Here is a 20748-nt window from a genome sequence, read left to right on the forward strand (position 1 = left end):
TCAGTGGTGGGTTTAGGGAAAGAATTACATAGAAAGGGTGAGAGAGGGTTAGAAGGGGAGGAGAGGCACTTGGAACAATTGAAAACTAGGGAAAAAAATCTTAAATTTTAAACAAAGCTAGACCAGCAGTCAACGAAGGTCAGCAAATATTTGAGTAATTGTTCTCCAAGTAGAAGTTGTAATAAAGTCATGAATCATTCACCATCGCACAGCTCAGAAAATCTTCATTTCACCTGTTTATAGCTTTTGTAGTTTCTCCACAATCTCCTAATAACTCACTCGCCCACCTTTGGATCTTTACACCAAGTCTCCATGGAGATAGATTGATTTTTGATTGGTAATGGCATCAAACATTATGAGAAGAAGGCAGAAGAATGGAGTTGAGAGGGAAAATAAATTCGTCATGGGCTGAAGGCTTAATTCTGCTCCTACGTCTTATGGTTTTATCTTCATTGATCCTCAAAAGCCCAGAAGCATCTTTTTCAATATTTATGCAAACAAATTAATATCTCAAATCATTCATTTGCAAGAGAGTCCAGCCAGCTCCACACATTTGATACATAGATTAACTTTTACTCACCAAGAAATCTTAACTTTTAACTAGATAATCTTCCATGATTCGTTAACACCTGAATGGACTATTCAGAAAAAATAATAATTAAAAAACCTGTTAAATGCCACACTTATTCTCAAACTGCATTTTGGAGTACCAAAATTTCGTTTAGTTCTCCCCAGTACCTCCAAAGCTAAAAGATCTCCATTGTTCCATTTTAATTAAAGTATCACAAAAGTCACACAGCAATATCTCAGGTCTCAAAACAACAACATTAGTCACAATGCTAGAGGGGAAAAAAAGATTGCCCTGTATTACACATACACCTTATTTGCACAGTAGTGGGCCCTATTGTGCCAGTACATCAGAACTCATTCTGCCTCTGGGCTCATCAGTGCTGTAGTGACTAGAGCTGAAGAAGGCAGTTTGTCATCGAAATGTTGGTTAGTATCGATACCTGTACCTGGCTGGAAGCCGGAGACGTTTATTCATGCACTTTATATTCCACAGCAAATAATGCAGCACTTCATATCTGAGTTAATGATGGACTCTGCAAACTACAGAGTGCAGCGATACACATCTTTTCTTACAGCGAGTAGTGATGCATCTCATATTCTGCACTCAGCAATGATGTATGTACTTCACATTATGCAGTCTGTAGTGAAGCACTGTAAATACCACAGTGAATAGCGAGTATATAGTCTATTATATAGTCTATGGTCAGCATTTTATGCACTGCGTCTTCATTTCCTAGGTTTTGCCAACCATGATTCTAGCGAAACCCAGGACTGAGAAGGAAGAGGAAGGATGCCAGAATAAAAAAAGTGGGAGGGAGGGGAAGGAGACTAGATGGAAGGTGACAGGTGAAGTCAGGATGGTGGTAAAGGTCAAGGGCATCTTCCCCCTTCCTTCTCAGTCTTGAAGAAGGGTCTTGGTCCGAAATATCAACTAGCTATTCAGGTACATCGATGCTGCCTGATCTGATAAGTTCCTCCAGCAGTTTGTGTGCACTGCTTTGGATTTCCAGCGTCTGCAGAACTTCTTGTGTTTAATATCAGAAGCTGTCAACCATACATTCTGTGAGCAGGGTCTGCTGCGGTCCTATCTGCCCATCGGACTGATAAGCTTGTGAGCCTGCTGGAACTTTCACGAGCTTCACCAAAGGAATATTTAGAGAGAGGAATGTGAGTTACAGGCTGGGCCTTTAGAGAGAAGGATATGCATCAGGCCACGAGAAATCTGCCCCACTATCAAGGCAATGGACACGTGAAATCTTCAACAAGATCACGTTCAGACTTACCCTCAACTCTGTAAGAGGTCCATGAGCCAGTCCTAATCGGAGGTTCAGAGGTGGTTAGGGTTAGCAGCTTTAAATTCCGGGGTGTTACTATTCAGTGGACCTGTCCTAGACCCAGAACATAAGTGCAACTGCAAAGAAAGCACAGAAGCACCTCTACTTCCTGAGTAGTCTGTGGAGATTCGGCATGACATCTAAAACTTTGACAAACTTCTATCGATGTGTCGTGGAGAGTATACTGACTGGCTGCATCACAGCCTGGTATGGAGACACCAATGCCTTTGAATAGAAAATCCTGCAAAATGTAGTGGATTTGGCCAAGTACTTCACAGGTAAAGCCCTCCCAACCATTGAGCACATCGACCTGAAAATCTGTTAAAGAAAAGCAGCATCCATCATCAGAGATCCCCACCACCCAGGCCATGCTCTCTTCTTGCTGCTGCCATCAGGTAGAAGATACAAGAGCTTCAGGACTCACACCACCACATTCAAGAACAGTTACTATCCCTCAGCAATCAGGCTCTTCAATAAAAGGGGATAACTACACTCACTTGCCCCATCATTAAAGTGTTCCCACAACCACTGATATCACTTTAAAGACTCTTTATCTCATGTTCTTGTTATTTATTGCTATTTATTTATATTTGCATTTGTATAGTTTATTGTCTTCTGCACTCTGGCTGATCTTCATTTGATCCTGGTATAGACAGTATTCTATAGACTTGCTGAGTATGCCACAGGAAATTGAATCTCACTGTTGTACATGGTGACATACATGTACTTTGATAGTAATAGTTACTTCGACCTTTGAACTTCAAAACTGACAAAATTTGACCTTAATCCTTTCTGAATTAAATTCTACCCATTTTAACCTGGCATCTTGCAGGTTACTCTCCCACAGATATACAGCACAAGAACCAATATCTCATCGACAAGCCCATATTGATGGATTTATTCAGGAATGACTTAACATTGTTGTTGTTGGGAGTCTGCCATATAATTACCAGCCCATGGGAAAATAAATAGCTTATCTTCAGTATTTGTTACAATTAGTCACTTGCCTGCAGTTCTGTGTTGCAAGTTGGAAAGTCTTGTTGTCTTTAACATTCCTGATTTTGGAAAATAACCAAGCGCCAATTTGATTACAGGTTTTTGCAAGTTTGGCACCTACACCAATTTAAGATTAACTCTCAGGTCATGCTGTTTTTCATGGGAGTCTTAACTGCATGAGTTTCCCTTGAATCACTTACATGAGGGAGATGGTGAAATGGAATCTTTGCCGGAGACCCTTGAAAGTCACAAAGGACTGTGGGGGGAAGCTTCGTGTTGTAATTTCACAGTATGGCCTCTCATATTCACCAGCTGGACATTCACATCTGAAGCCACCAACAAGCAGATTGATGCAGGTTCCTCCATTCTTGCAGACGCCAGGTGCACAGCGGCCGGACCTGGTACTCACTTCGCAATGCTCCCCTGAAACACAGCACAGAACAAAGGATGAATGATTCAATATCATGCCTGAAATTACTCTCAGAGACAATCGAAATATTGCAAATTCTGGTTCCATGTTATCTAGATTTTCTCATACAAGTGCAGTTTCTGAAGATCACCACTTCGAATAAAAAAGTAGAAGCAGCCAGCTATTCGTAGCATCTACATAAATGTCTTGGCCATTGGTATTTAATGGCAAATAAATCAGCTCCACCATGGTGTCACATATGGACCTAATCCCTCCTGTAACTACTGTTATATTACATTACTGAGTGCCTCCAAGTTTCAGAATGGCAATAAATCTACTGGAACGCTTGACATATCAACCACAAAGCTATCATTTCAAACTACCTCGATATTTGATTCTGCAAGCGGTCGAAATTTGTCTACATTGATATTTGGAATTGAACAGGATTGCTCCAGGTCAGGTTTAGGTTTTACTGAAACAATGCCAGTTTAAAGCAAAATGGTTTTCAACAAGTAGGGACTACTGGGATAAGGAACTGTTGCTGAGTTACTGGGCACAACCAATCTAAGTTGCTAGTCTGCTGAAACTACCTCTGTCAAACATTCCGAGGAGATTGAGGTCTGGAAACAATGCTTGAATGCATGACAGATGCAGAAGCAACAACAATCACTGAAAGGGAACGGAGTAAATAAAAATAACTGGAGCCTTCCCTCATTTTGTTTAGGATCCCCAGGCCATGCCCTCTTCTCGTTGTTACAGGAGCCTGAAGACACACACTCAGCGATTCAGGAACAGCTTCTCCCCCCCCGCCATCCAATTTCTAAATGGACATTGAACCCATGAGCACTACCTCACTACTTCTTTAAAAAAATATTTCTGTTTATGCACTACCTATTTTAGTTTGTTTTCTGTATTTATCATGTATTGCATTGTACTGTTACCTCAAAGTCAACAATTTCATGCATATGCCGGTGATAATAAACCTGACTCTGATTCTGAAATGCTTTATAGCTAAAAGTAGTTTTAAAATATAGTCCTAGCTCAAAGAAAATTTTATTATCAAAGTACATATATGTCACCATATACAACCCTGTGATTCATTTCCCTCCGGCATACACAGCAAGTCTATAGAGTAGTAACTATAACAGGATCTATAGAGTGCAGAAGACAAAAAACTGTGCAAATGCAAATATAAATAAATAGCAACAAATAATGAGAACATGAGAAAATGAGATAAAGAATCCTTAAAGTGAGATAATTGATTGTAGGAACATCTCAATGGATGGGCACGTGAGTGTAGTTAACCCTTTTGTTCAAGAACCTGATGATTGAGGGGTAGGAATTGTTCTTGAACTTGGGCGGTGTGAGTCCTGAGGCTCTTCTACCTTCTGCCTGATGGCAGCAGCGAGAAGACAGCGTGGCCCTGATGGTGAGGACCTCTGGTGCCTTGGTTCTTCAGTGTACGAAGGCAATAGCCAATTTAGGCACAGTGTGTTCCAATAACCAATGGTATAATAATAATCAGGCTGCTTGTGTTCAGTGCAACTATTGCTAACAGTCTTGTGCTCGTCTTTAAAATAGACCATTAGATTTTTTGTAGCCATCCAAGACAGTAGAGCCGCAAGTTTTATTTCTGAAATGCATTTCCTAAAAGACATGGGTTAATAGGCACTCAATTGCCAACACAGAGTTTCGTATTCAAGTCTCTTGCCTTCGTCTCAGGAGCAGAGCTGTTGCAATGATCACTTTGTTCCTATAACAGGTTAAACACTGGCATGCTGCAGTTTCTGCGACTCCAGCTCCTGGAAGAGCAATCAAGTCGTGCCATGGTTGTGGTATTGAATGACACTGTACTATTGCAGATAAAATTAACATTTTCATGGCTAGGAATCTAAATCTTTTACTTGATAGATTTTAACAATGAAACAGCCCTTTCTTTGTAATAGGAGTACCAAGCAAAATTTGGAATGGAAATTATTCACAGAGTTGTTGGACTTTTGCCAGTAAGTGACAAAAATCACTTTAACATTTTCATCAAATTTTTAGAGTGGATGGAAGGCCCATGATGTCATCCTCACCACTGTTCATTGTGTCTGAACTTTACTTTTAGGGGCTACTGAAAAGAAAATATTCAAAACGTGATTATTTTGGTGGGTGGGGGGTTGGAGACAGGTTTAGACGTGAGTACATGCATTTAAGTAGATAAATTACCATATCCCTCATCCCAATTAGGATCGTCAGAGGAACCATCAATTAGGCTTTTCATTTTGAACAGCCATGACACTTCACCACTAACTTTTATGTCTTGTGATCATTTGACATACACGGACAAGACAAGTGGCAGCCTACTTGAAAAGGGGAGATTTGCTTATTATCCAAAGAACAAGAAAAGATATTTTCAATCACAAAATTAAACTTATCCAACATCACTCATTCAGCTTTCCATTTTCATTGCCTGTACATCTAAACAAAATAGCACAAAGTATAATTTGGAAACCGGACATCAGCAGGTACACACCAAAGAGTAAAATTTTGTAAATATAACTGACAATAAGCGTCCTGACATAGTTAGCAGAATGACTAATGAGGTTAGTTACTTTTAACAAAGATAAAAATACTTAGGTTTGAAAATTAAGCACAATGCCTTACAGTACCAGTGGCCTGGGTTCACTTCCCGCTGCAGTCTGTAGGGAGTCTGTATGTTCTCCCTGTGATTGCATGGGTTTCCTCCAGGTGCTCCAGTTTCCTCCCATAGTCCAAAGGTGTACTGATTGGGAGGTTGACTGGTCATTGTAAATTGTCCTGTGATTAGGGTTGAACAGGGGTGTTGCTGGGCTGAACCAGAAGGGCCTATTTTGTGTTGTATCTCAATTAATAAACAGACAGACAAATAAATAAATAAATAAATCTTCATGATATCATGAAAATTTCACAGTGTGCCATTTACCATGAAAAATAATATAAAGAGCTTCACATTGGAAGTAAAATTATTTATCCTGGATAAACATTAATCGCGTCACTTAAATAAGTTTTCAGTTTCCCTCTGGGTGCCCTTAGGCAGATAAATATAAAGAAAACCACAGCACCCATTGCGCTGCCTGTTAAAAGTTGATTCCAGTCAATGTGACTAGCAGAGCTTAAGAGTTAAAATGTTTGGCCTTGAATTTTTAGTGCCAGATTGGCTGCATTTTATTTTGACGATCTGCCTTCTCAACACTGCTTGTTTCTAAGCAATGAATTGTTATTACTGTACATGCACTCCATTCAAAAGCATGTTGCACAGATAACAGAAGTAGTGACCTAATAATATCTGACAAAAAAAGCAAAATCACATCAAAATTTTCCATGACATTTACAAATTCTAAAGATGAATCTACCATTTTCACGAGAGCAGAAGCAATACATATTTTGAGATACTATGTACACAAAGAATCAATTCTCCAAAGCCACAAGGGAATTTTTGTGCCCCTACAAACATAATATAATGATTATGAATATCCAAATGAATGTGTTTCAATGGGGCCTCAAGCACAAGAACTTTTTGATTGTTTCTCCCATTATGGCTATGAAATATCTCAGTGGTATGATAATTGAACAGCAAATTAATTCAAGCACTGTAAGGAGACCCAACATAACTAGGATACATTACAGGACCATTGAACACAAAGAAGATTTAAGTGAATTAACAGTATCACAAACCAGGTATGAATTCAAATTCTGAATGTGTAAGGAAGCATCATGCAGACCAGCATCACATTTGATGGGGGAGAGAGACTGGGAATGAAGACCAGCAACAATGTGTGGAGCAGCAGCGAAACAGGGTGGGACTAAAAGGCAGGCAGGCAGATCAGGAATGCTGTGACCGGGGGACGCAGTGGGCAGTAAAGTGGTGTGGTTGTCTTAGGATTTCCTTCACTACCTGCAGATCCCCCCAACTGACAAAGACACCTGGAGAGTCCAGCTGCCTGCTGACCCAGGACAATGTGGTTCAAGCACCTCTGCCAAACTCCGTAAGGAACACTGCATTGGAAATGACGCCATCCCATTGGATCCGCACTCCTTGCCATTGGCATAGTGTGACTGACTAGCACCAAAGTGTGCAGATGAATTTCAAGAACTGGAAATAGTCACGACACATGCCGGTGATATTAACCTGATTCTGATGCTGATGCTGCAGTATTGTCATGAGGGTAGATGATAAAGTGGTGCTGAGAGGAGAGCTTGAAACAGGAATGTCATGGCTAATAAATCTAACTAACTGGGATGTCCTTTTCTGAGGTGCCTTGCCATGTAGAGCCTGAGAAACCAAGAATTGATCATTATTACTATGGTGAACAAATCACATTTGTCTAGAAATGTTTGAAGACTGGAAATAATTTCAGGAGTGATTTATGTTCTAGCGTAAGTGTAGTGGTATGGCTTTTGTTTAGTAAATAGCTGATTTGATATCAGCTGAGAACAGCTCTTCAGAGTCAGGTGCATTTGAACGGATGGCAGAGACATCAGGTAAATGTTCTTTCCACCAGTCAGTTAATGTTGAAGATAACTTGTTTCCACAACAGTAACAGGGCTGTGGGTGACATTTTATTCCTTTGCACAGATGACACACAGGTCACCACAACATCCTAAACAAACACATATGCGCATGCCCCATTCCCTCATTCACCAGCCATTTTCACCCATTCTAAATCTTAAAACTCAACGTCTCCCTCAGCACCCTTTGCTCCCCCTTCCCCTCGCAGACTCCCACTTTTCTCACTGTCACATCCTTCTACCCAGAGATTTCCTGACTGTTGACCAACCTTGCTCTCCAGTACAACCAACTGCACTGCACAGGGCCCCAACTCAGCACGAAATTCCTCAGAAGCCTCCACCTGTCCACCCACTGTTATCTGAAGATTGCAGCATGTGAGCAGATGACAAACTACAGAGCTCGAGTCCTGGATGCTGCTTTGCTGCCAGCACCCCAGCGAGGGCACACTTGCCTTGAAGTCAGATTCAGTGGATTAAACCTCAGGATGATGTGATTGTCCTATCAGAAGATTTGGGGACAGTGCTATCAAATCAACCTAGAAAAATGAGGAATGACTTACCTAAAATTCTGAGAAAGATCAGTCTGCTAAGTTATGTTTCCTTTGGCTAGAAAGGATGAATGCTAGTGCCATGAGCCTCTGCAACGTGCCGTAGAGAATTGGGCTTCTGAGTCCCTGGTGTCTTAACCAGAGTTGTCGTCTGTTAACCTGTTGTCTTAACAAGAGTCGTCAAGCTTGTGCTTTCTGTTTAATCTTGTCAAGTTAATTGTGACTGGAATGGGTTTTCCACATTCTAAGATTATTTAATTCGGACTCTCGATTAGTGCTATTCAGAGTCTTTGTGTGGAGATTGATTTGTCTCATGGTGTTGCTCAGTTGTGCTGCCAATGCTCTGTTGGTATTCCTATCTGTAACCTCTTGTTTCCATCTGAACGTGAGAGTCTGCCGTTCCTCCACACCTGGGTTCAGTCCTGTCAGTGACTACCATGACAGAGGGTTTGGGTCCAAGGCCATGGTGTTAAAATAGGGAATTATTGGCAATTTAGGACTGAGGAAAGATTCCATTCCCAGAAGGTTGTTAAGTTTTGGAATCTCAAAGGTCCATAACCATTCAATCTGGAAGGATGTTTCAGTGTTTGGATGGATATCGGAGTTGGTTGGGAAAAGTAATGAGATAAAGGATCCTCACAAAATTTAAGGGAGAGGGATCAGTACTTAGGGACGACCCTTGCTCTTTTGAAATAGTAGACACCCAATTAAATACTGACTGTCCCAAACATACTGTATATAAGTATAGAAAAAGATTCAGCCTTTCATAATAATCACAACAAACCTTTGAAGCAAATTCACTTCCAGAAAGTAGGAAATGTGACAATTATTTATGTGAGTCCTGTGGTAAACTATGTGTATACCTGTCTGGACACGCCCCTCTGCTGACTGCTCCTGTGGCTCCTCCCACAAACCCCTGTATAAAGGTGATTGGAGGCACTGCTCCTCCCTCAGTCTCCAAGATGTTGTGGTCACTTCTGCTGCTAATAAAAGCCTATCGTTCGCCTCCCTTCTCCGAGAGTTACTGATGGTGCATCAAGTCCTTTGTCCACTCATCTCTCCCCATTGATAACCTTCTTGGCACATATGCCTGCTAGCATAAGAAGTGCTACACCTGCCGTTTCAGCTCTTCCCACACCACAGAGTCCCAAACAGTCCTGGCATGTGAGGTGACACTTTGCTCATGAGTCTGCTGGGGACATCTGGCGCTCCCAGTGCAGCCTGCAGAACCAAATCCAATTAGTGGACCATTTTGTCCGCGCAAAAGGCAGGCTTTCCCAGTGGTCACCCATTTCAATCCGACTTCCCATTCCCATTTCGACACATCTGTCTATGGCCTCTTCTACTGCCACGATGAGACCAAACTCGAGTTGAAGGAGCAACCCCTCATATTCAGTCTGGATAGCCTCCAATGTGATGGCACCAACATCGATTTCTTGAACTTATGGTAATTCCCCCCTCCCGCCTCTCTTGTTTTCTATTCCCCATTCTAGTTACCCTCTACTGCCATCACCTCCCTCTGGTTATCCTCCTATACTCCTTTCTTCCATGGTCCACTGCCCTCTCCTATCAGATCCTTTCTTCAGCCCTTTATAGCTCCCAACTATTACCTCCCAGTTTCATACTTCATACCCCCATCTACCCACTTTCCCCGTCACCTGACCTCACCTATCACCTTCCAGTGTGTACTCTTCCTCTCCTCCCAATTTATTTATTCAGGCTTCTGCCCCCTCCCAGAAGAAGGGTCTTGGCCAAAAATATTGACTGTTTATTACCTTCCATAGATGCTGCCTGACTTGTTGAGTGCCTCCATCATTTTGTGTGTGTTATTCACAAGAATTCAAACATCTGTGGAATCTCATGTTTAAAATGGGACGATAGCCTATGCACAGCAAGATGTCATTAAAAACAATGAAAAGAAAATCGACTTTAATAACATTGGTTGACAACCTCACACTGATTCCCTCCCATACCACCTTTAAAGATGTTTCCAACTCCAGTCGCTGAATGCCATCCTAAATTATCCCCAGAAAAGCAACATTTGCCAAAATGATGGATTTAAGGATATATTATTTTTGTTGCAATGGCTTTAAGTGCACAAACTTGCAGCAGGTTTTGCCCTGTGCTTACCGTCACTCTGCAGCTTACAGTTAGGAAAGGTAGACTGACACAATAGCATAGTGGTTAGCGTAATGCTTCACAGTGTCAGCTATAAGATTTAATGCGTATTTAAGTTTGCAGATGACACCACTGTTGTTGGCTGAATAAAAGGTGGTGACGAATCAGCACATCGGAGGGCGAGTGAAAATCTGGCTGAATGGTGCCACAATAACAACCTCTTACCCAACGTCAGCAAAACCAAGGAGCTGATTTATTGACTACGGGAGGAGGAAAGCAGAAGTCCAAGAGCCAGTCCTCGTTGGGGCTTTGGAGGCGGAAAGGGACAACAACTTTAAATTTGTCAGCGTAATCGTTTCAGAGGATTTGTCCTGGAAACAATGCCATTACAGAGAAGACACAGCAGCGCCTCTACTTACGTAGGCGTCATCTAAAACTTCGACAAGCTTCTATAGGTGCACAGTGGAGAGTATACTGACTGGTTGCAACACAGTCTAATATGGAAACACCAACCTCCTTAAAAGGAAAATCCCACAAAAAGTAGTGGATACAGCCCAGTCCATCACAGGTAAAACCCTCCCCACCACTGATCATATTGACTCGGAGCACTGTCGCAGGAAAGCAGCATCCATTATCAAGGACTGCCACCATCCAGGCCCTGCTCTCTTCTCACTGCTGCTATCAGGGAGGTGGTGCAGAAGCCTCAGGACCCACACCACCAGGTTCAGGAACAGTTATCACCCCTCAGCCATCAGGCTCTTGGAACCAGAGGGGATAACTTCATTCACTCCAACAGTGAACTGTTCTAGAACCTATGGACTCACTTTCAAGGCTCTACAACTTACGTTCTCAATATTATTTATTTATTATTTTGTATTTTATTTGTATTTGCACAATTTGTTGTCTTTTGCACATTGATTTTTGTTCTTCATTCATTCTATCTTCTTCCTTTGTATTTACAGTGAATGCCCACAAGTAAATGAATTTCAAGGTAGTATATGGTGGCATATACATGCTTTGATAATAAATTTACTTTGAAGATTGGGGTTCCATTTCCACTGCTGTCTGTAAGAAGTTTGTACGTTCTCCCCATGACCGCATGCACGGGTTTCCACCAGAAGCATCTGTTTTCTCTCACATTCCCAAAGACGTACTAGTTAGGGTTAGTAAGCTGTGGGCTTGCTATCTTGGTACTGGAAGCATGGTGACATTGCAGGCTTCCCGCAGCACATCTCAGACTGTCTTAGTCATGTATCAGCAACACATTTGTTCAGATTAGTCATTTGTTTATTTTTATTGAGATTCAGCACAGAATAGGTCCTTCCGGCACTATGAGCCACACCGCTCAGCAATCCCCCGATTCAATTCTAGCCTACTTACAATGACCAATTAACCTACCAACCGGTGCATCTTTGGACTGTGGGAGGAAACTGGAAAACCTGAAGGAAAGCTATGCATTCACGGGGAGAATGTACAAATTCTTTACAGGCAGCCACAGGAATTGAACCCGGGTTGCCTGTACTGTAACGTGTTGTGCTAACCACTATGCTACTGTGCCCCAATCACCTTTGTGTGTTACTGATTGACGGCAACATATTGCCCAAGATATCAGGAATAACTCATCTGCCCTTTCCCAAAACAATACCACGAGATTATCAGATTATAGAGCACCTACAGCACCAGTCTCCATCGTGTCCATGTCAGCTCTCTACACATGTGACAAATAAAGCTAATCTTTTTCTTTGTGAAAAGCTACTGACCCAAGGTGTGAGGAGCTTGCTGATAGTCCAGTGCAAATCCACCTAGTCCAAAAAAATTCCCACACAACAGAAATCTTCAGGTCAGACACACACTAAACAAAAGCTCTATTGAGCAGTGAATATTCAGTGAGAAAACACCAGTGATATTTTTTCAGTTTGTGACATGGAATTTTTAAGAATGTCCTTTCGAAAAACCAGAGGTTGAAAATATAAGTGAGGACACTGCTTTATGTTCATAACCATTCCTTTTAGTTTTGCTAAAAATAGCAAACAAGAGGAAGATCTGCCAGCTGGTATTTTCCTCCTGTAATCAACCTGCAAGTCCAATTGGAACTGGAGCAGCAGGAAAAATCTCAGCAGATGAATTAGCTGAATAAACATCATGGACAATACAGGTCATATGTGTCAATTCTGATGGGAGAATGGCTTACACGCCAAAAACCAGTCAACATAACAGTGGCAATGTGATACATAGCCCTGTTGATATTGTGTGTGATTACTGATGCAGGAAGAGATGAAGAGGTGGGCAGTCTGGAGGAGGCTAGGGATAATTGGGAGAAGGACAGAGAATGAGATGGATTAGTGGAAAGGGGAAAAAAGGAAAAACAGTTGGCAAGATCACCTATGCCTGAATCTGTGACTATTAACGTTTGAATGGAACAAGACCTTACCTAGTTGAATTCAGAGGGCTGTGGTATCTACTGCCTATCCCATCACCACACACAACTAACTACCACTAGTCAAAAAGGAGTCTTGTGCAGGCCTCTGCCTCACCTGCTGGTGGAGATATGTCTCTATCAAAGGAGGTGTGAGGCGTCCTTCCCTCCACTAGCCTGTAGGTTATGCTTGGGCAAAGTGTAGCACCTGCTTAGTCCCCGATCAGGGTCAAGTGAAGTCATGGGAGCAGGTGGCGGACGGTCGTATGAGCAGCTGGTGCATATCACAGTCCTGGTTATGTGACCACTGACGCCAGGCATACAATCTCTGAAGAGTATTGATAACGGCTGGGGTCACCGTCTTGTAAAGACACTGCCTGGATGAAGGCAATGGAAAACTTCTTCAGCAGAAAAATTTGCCAAGAGCAATCATTGGTCATGAGACCATGACCGTCTATGTCATATGACACGGCACATAATAATGACGAATTGTTTCCCCTTGTGTAAGGATCTGGAACACAAAGACAGTTTCAGACTATGAGGTAACTCAGAGAGGAGAGGAGGAATTTCTTCTCGCAGAGTCACAAAACATCAGAATTCTCTGCTCAAAAGAGCTGTGGCAGCGGTATCGTTGATGGAGATCTGAACAAGTAAGCCTAGATGTATGTGAGAGTGTTACCAAGTGGTGGAATAGGCTCAAAGGAGGACTGATCTAAACCCATTTCTTATCTTTCAATGTTATGCTTTCAATTATGTTGCAATGTTATGCCACGGCTATGGAGAGAGGAAAGACAAGAGTTAATTTTAGAGTTGATGACCTCTCATTATAAACTGTTTATCTGGAAAATAGTATGGTGTTCCTGGTTACAAGATGAGATGCTGCTCCTTGAGCTTCCATTGGGCTTTGTTGGAACAGCAAAAGAAGCCAATGACAGGGAAGTCAGAATGGAAGAGCACCTTTGTATATTGAATGGAAACTTTCAGCAAATGTTATTAAATCTCTAAATTGCTTTCTCCATTGCTGAGGAGACTGTATTCTGATCATCAAAAGCAATACTTTAAATTTGAAGTATTTTGGCCCCTGTACGTTGCGACAGGAAGAGGTGAAAGGGCAGGTATTGCTCCCACAGGAGAAGGGATGAGAAAAAAAAAATTGCAGGATATGGAAATGAAAGTGAAGAGCTTATGAGCTACCGTGGAGGGGAAGCCATGATTAAGGAGAAAGGAATCTCAGAAAAATTGATATGGAATGTAACTGAGGCCAATTTTTTATCTCTACATTTTAACATGGCCATGTCCTAGATAAAGAATCAGCTTCCAGTTTTGACCAATTGTCTGGTTCAGCACAACCTGTCCAAGTCTCACTTTCATATCTTCATCATTGACCTATCATGAACTTGACCCTTCTGATTGTCTCCTGTTCAGGTTGATCTCAGCTACAGAAGAAATCAGGCAAGTTCCAAAAGGTAATGTTATATCTATTGTTTCATCCAATCATCAAGCACTCAAAACTATCTTCCTTTGGCAAAAACACACATGGGGACAGGTCAACTATCATCACTTGGAAGTATCAGAAATAATTGGTTTATGAAAACATCAGCATGAAGGAAGAATTAAATAATTACTGAACACAGGAAGGAGAGTAGCTGAAAGTAGAGCAGGTGAGAATGGAAAGATTACTCTGATATTCTACCCTGGCATCATGAAGGGAGAAATTAACAAATAAATGACAAATTACCAACTGACATTTCTTTCCTTTCCAACAGTAAATCTGGACAACGCAGAACTCAATTCATTTTAGGAGCATTGTTGCAAGTTTGCTTTGCTGCTTTATTCATTTAAAACATGAAAAATTTTATTTAAAAACTGCTTGAAATGATCACTACTGAACATCCAGAATCTTCTATCAAAACAAAAATCACCTGAACAAGTCCATCTACAGCTACAAATAATCAGACTAATGGGAAAAAATGCATCTTCAACATACCCAAAGATGCAAAGGACACCAATATTTACTTATTCTATTGATTTTATTGAGATACAGCACAGAATGGGCCTTTCCAACCTTGCAAGCCACACCGCCCAGCAACCCCTGATTTAACTCTAGTTTTGAGGAGCTTACACATAGGATAGATAAAGGGGATGCAGTGGATGTTCTATATTTGGACCTTCAGAAGGCCTTTAACAAGTTAAGAGCCCATGGTATCAAAAGTAAAGTACTGGCATGGTTACAGCATTGCTGATTGGTAGGAGGCAGCGAGTGGGAAGAAAAGGATCCTTCTCTGGTTGTCTGCCAGTGACTAGCGGTGTTCCGCAGGTTGTGGGTCGGTGTTGGGACCACATCTTTTTACGTTGTATATAAATGAAATAGATGATGGAATAGATGGCTTTGTTGCCAAGCTTGCAGTTGATATGAAGATTGGTGGAGGGGTAGGTAGTGTTGAGGAAACAGGTAGGCTGCAGAAGGACATAGGCAGATTAGGAGAATGGGCAAGAGAGTGCCAAATGAAATACAACGTTGGAAAATGCATGGTCACACACTTTGGTAGTAGAAATAAATGTGCAGACTATTTTCTAAGCGGGGAGAAAATACAAAAATCAGAGATGCAAAAGGACTTGGGAGTCCTTGTGCAGAACATCCTAAAGAATGGTTAACAAGGAAAGCAATTGTAAAATTAGCATTCATTTCAAGAGGTCTAGAATACCAGAGCAGGGATATGATGCTGAGGCTTTATAAGGTACTGGTGAGGCCTCACCTTGAACATTGTGAACAGTTTTGGGCTCCTCATCTAAGAAAAGATGTGTCATTGGAGAGGTTTCAGAGGAGGTTCACAAGGATGATTCCAGGAATGAAAGGGATATCATACAAAGAATGTTTGATAGCTATGGGTTTGTACTTGCTGGAATTTAGAAGGACGTGGGGGGATCTCATTGAAATCTTTCGAATGCTAAAAGGCCGAGACAGAGTAGATGTGGAAAGGATGTTTCCCATGGTGGGAGAGTGTGGTGAACTACATATACCTGTCTGGACACGCCCCCTGCTGACTGCTCCTGTGGCTCCTCCCACAGACCCCTGTATAAAGGCGATTGAGGTCTGAGCCCGGCCTCTCTGTCTCCAGGATGTAGTATGGTGGTCAACCACTGCTTGTTCCTTCTTCCAGTCAATAAAAGCTGATAACTCACCTTTACATCTCAGAGTGAGTTATTGATGGTGCATCAGAGAGTCTAGGACAAGACTGCACAGCCTCAGGATAGAGGGGCATCCATTTAAACAAAGATGCATAGAAACTTCTTTAGCCAGAGGGTGGTGAATTTGTGGAATCTATTACCACAGACAGCTATGGAGGCCAGGTTGTTGGGTGTATTTAAGGCAGAGCTTGATAGGACATGTCATCAAAGTTTATGGGGAGAAGGCCAGGGAGTGGGGCTAAGGAGGGAAAAAAGGATCAGCCGTGATTGAATGGCAGAGCAGACTCGATGGGTCAAATGGCCTAACTCTGCTCTTATATCTTATGGTCTTAATCACAGGAAGATTTACAATGACCAGTTAACCTACCAACCAGTATGTCTTGGGCCTTTGGGAGGAAACCAGAGCAGCAGGAGGAAACACCGGTTGCTGGTACTGTAAAGTGTTGTGTTAACCACTATGCTACTGTGCAAACTCAAGAATTCCAGTCAAAGTCTAGTATTTGTCAGAAACTGTCAATGAAACTCCATGTAGGTGGCTATTTTTAATCAGCTCATGCCAAAAAGAAACCCAACTGTGCTTTGTAGGCTGCCTAAAGATTTCTACTTTGCAAAATCAGATAAACATAGAGCCCTTAACAGGTGCCTACCATTCTCGATTGTATTATGAGATAAGTACTTTCAGTAAGCTACACAAGTGTGAAGAGGGCCTAACATATAATGTTAAACTGCGAGGAGCCATCCTTTGTTACCCACCATGGCAAAATACAAAGGCATAGTTGAAAAGAATCTCCTTTCTGAGACACTAGTTATTGGGAAATATATTTTACTATATTTTACTCTCAAAGATGTAAACCAATCACAGCCTAGATGCAAACATTGGCCAATGAGATGAATAACAGCGGCGGGGCGAAGTTTGCTGTGATATCTGGGCAGCATTTGACAAAGTGTGGTGCCTACATGCCCTGGTAAAACTGAATCGGAAAATATTCCAGTGCCCAATTGAACTTGAAGCTCCTCAGCAAATGAAACAAGCTGCACTGCATTGTAGCAAAACTTGACAACATTCAGGTAAGGGCTGATATGTGGTAAATAACATTCATGCCAGGTAATGACAATCACCAACTACTCCCCTCCATCTCCCTCCTCTTTTGTTTTCCCTTATCCTTGACTCCCCTTTACCCATTTCTCTTTTCCCTCCCTTGCCTAGCCCATTACCTTCACCTTCTTCCTTCTGGTTCCCCATTTCCTTCCCATTCCTTTTTCTCAGCCCCTTGCCCTCTTCCACCTCACTCACATCATTCTCTTTTTCCTCCTCCCCTACAGTCTTGCCTTCCTCTATCACCTGCTAGCTCATGCTTCTACCCCTACATTTTTATTCTGGCTTCTGCCCCTTTCTTTTCCAGTCCTGATGCGGGATCTAGGCCTGGATCATCAAGGGTTTATTTCCCTTTACAGATGCTGCCTGAGCTGCTGAGTTCCTTCAGCATTTTCAGAGTGTTGTTGATCAGAGAATGGGACCAGTTACCTTTGACATTCTATAGTATTACCTTCGACAAGCCTCAAATACTCTTCTGACATCGGATGTCCCTTGGCCCACTGAGTGAAATCTGGCTCTCAGAACATTCTTATCAGTCTAATCCTCCCACATTTCTCTGCAACCTGTTCTCCTTCAGATAACCATCAACTCCTCACTCGCACTCTCACCGGCACACCAACCCCTCCACTCACCTTCATTCAGCACATTACATCTTTTACTAATATAAACGTTTAGCCTGCAGTTTTCAAAATTCACACTTTCTTCATCAGCTCAGGTCCACAACATCGACCAAACCGGTCTACATTAGTACCGGTTCTATTCCAAGTGAGGTCATTTCTACGTGCTTGCTAAAGTCCTCTCGTTCTTTCTTGCTGATTTGACATTAAATGTACCTCTGAAACCTTTGATGTCCAACACAAAATTTTGCACATCTCTGCTTCACTCACCACACCTGACTTTTCAGCCTAGACCATCAGACTATAAAAGTGTTCCCTGCTCCCATATTTAATATCTTTTAACATCTTTTCTTGAGCTCTCAAACATAAAATTCTTTCTTTCCTTTAACCCTTCATAATTTTATATACCTATATGAAATCATTCCAAACTCCCCTCTCTTATAATAAAAATGGACTTTAAAAATGTATTATTTATAATTTGTAGTTCCTCATTTTAAACATCTTCATGAATCTGAAATGTTCCATGGCCCCTGTATCACTGCAAAGTGTGAACCTCAAACAACAACATTGCTCACTCCCAGTCCTCCTGCCTCCATGTCACAGAAAGCACAATTATAATTCCTATGCTTCTTTGGTCTCACATGCCTCTTTCAGGCCAATATTGATTCTATCTCGGGTAAATCCTGAAATGATTGAAGCGAGCTGTTCTTTAATACATCTCTCTCTTGTACACATTGATACAAAATACTTATTAGTAATGTTCTGGTTAACTTCCTTCACTATCATCTGACTGGCCTTTCTTTCTTACTGATCTCCCCAGGCAAAAACCTATTTTAATCACAGGAAAGCAGCATCCATCATCAAAGAACCTCACAGCTCAGGTCATGGTCTCTTCTCACTGCTGCCATCAGGAAGGTAATGGAGCTTCAGGACTCGTACCACCAGGTTCAGAAACAGTTATTACCCCTCAACCATCAGGCTCTTGAACCAAAGGCGATAACTTCACTCAACTTCACTTGCCCCTTCAGTAAACTGTTGCCACAAACTTTGGACTCACGTTCAAGGACTTTTGATCTCACGTTCTGGAAATTTATTGCTTATTTATTTATTATTTCTTTCTTTTTGTATTTGCACAGTTTGTTCTTTTGCACTGGTTGAATGGCCAGTTGGTTCTATTATGGATATTGGATTTATTGAATATGCCCACAAGAAAATGAATCTCAGGGATGTATATGATGACATATAATGTGCTTTGAAAATAAATTTACATTAAACTTTATACTCTTTTTACAAATTTACTTATACGCTGCCTGATTGACAGCCTTAGCACATTCTCCTTGACATTCCATTCTGTCATATTTTCTTACATTTCTCAACAAGAAGTTCTGTACTTCCTCTTCAACATTCATTTGCTCTCAACATACATTTACCTGTTCTCACATCCCCTATTTATCTTAAATGCTGCAAAAAGCATCTTGCACTTTCTTCCTTTCAGATTTCCGAAAGGGTTTCGACCACAGCACAAGCCTATGATTTTGCCAATTGCTGGCAGAGGTCCTTAAATGTTTCCAGCCCTGTGATTTTATTAACTGGCATGGCACTGGATACCAAATGAGTCACAGTTCCCTGGATTAACACAGACAACCTGATATGATTGAACTTTGCAAAGACATTTTACATCACTTCCAGGAATTTAGGCCCTTGGCTCCGACCCATGCATGACAATGAGACATTTGTTGAACAATGTTTGAATTAGCATATCAAAAAGAAGTGTAAATAAATTCTCAAATAATGGAGTGGGATACTGGGTGGTAATTACAAACATGAGAAAATCTGCAGATACTGGAAATCTACAACAGCACACACAAAATGCAGGAGGATCCCAGCAGGCCAGGCAGCATCTATGGAGAAGAGTAAACAGTTGATGTTTTGGGCCAAGATCCTGGGTGATAACGCCTGTACCCAGGCTGAGCAAATATTCCATTCCTTTAATCCCAGCACCCAATAACTGAACTCAGCTGACTACAGTGCTACCTGCTCACAACAAAAGCCAAACTGAACGACCTTGCCACAATTAGACCCGATTTAGAACACTACATCCCTACAAGACAAAGGTCCAAATGTTGATTGTAAAGTGGACTTTCATGTGCCACTAATCTGCCAGCAGATCAACTGTATGAAAACATCAACCACAATGAATGACAAAAGACCACATCCTCACAGTTTAAAAATTTCTATTTGATTTCTCAGGACAGCAGGCATCACTCTACATTGCTGAGGTCAGTTGCAGCAATAACATTGGCTTTTAATTGGTCGAGGTGCGGGGGAGGGGGTATTATGTGTTTTCTTCTCCTTATAGGTGCATGAGGTCTTTCACTTCTCTGGGATGGCAATTTATTGGTGCAGACAGAGGCACAAAATGTTGTCACGGCAGAGAGTGCCCATTCACCATTCTGGGGATGGGGCTTCCATTTCTAAATTTAATAGCACTTGAGGGTATCATTAAGTTGGCTGCACACAAGTGTAAGGTCTATGCTTTATGTACTGCTGCAGTGCGTTTTCCACAAAGGAAAGCAGATAATGCTGCGACCATAAGATAAAGGGGCAGAATTAGGCCATTTGGCTCATTGAGTCTGCTCCACCATTTCACTACGGATTCTCAGCCCCAATCTCCTGCCTTCTTCCCGTATCCCTCCATGTCCTCACTAATTAAGAATCTATCATGCCTTATATATACCCAATAACTTAGCCCCTACAGCTGCCTGTGGCAACAATTTCCACAGATTCACCACTCTCCAATTAAAGAAATTCCTCATCTCCATTCTAAGTGGACGTCCCCCTATTCCGAGGTTGTGTCCTCTGGTCCTAGAACTCCCCCACCATAGGAAACATCCTCTCCACATCCACTCTATCAAGGCCTTT

General features: G+C 41.8%; 1 protein-coding gene across 5 annotated transcripts in view; it reads right to left on the bottom strand.

Annotated features, from left to right (window-relative positions):
• celsr1a (cadherin EGF LAG seven-pass G-type receptor 1a) overlaps nucleotides 1-20748 on the bottom strand; it is a 368062-nt gene that overhangs the window by 158171 nt on the left and 189143 nt on the right. For all 5 annotated transcript variants that reach the window (XM_073066355.1, XM_073066354.1, XM_073066352.1 and 2 more), the window contains one exon: nucleotides 3101-3323. In XM_073066355.1, the coding sequence (XP_072922456.1) occupies nucleotides 3101-3323 (223 nt within the window). The remainder of the gene's footprint in view (nucleotides 1-3100; nucleotides 3324-20748) is intronic.

This window comes from Hemitrygon akajei, chromosome 14 (genome assembly GCF_048418815.1).
Source record: "Hemitrygon akajei chromosome 14, sHemAka1.3, whole genome shotgun sequence".
NCBI lineage: Eukaryota > Metazoa > Chordata > Chondrichthyes > Myliobatiformes > Dasyatidae > Hemitrygon > Hemitrygon akajei.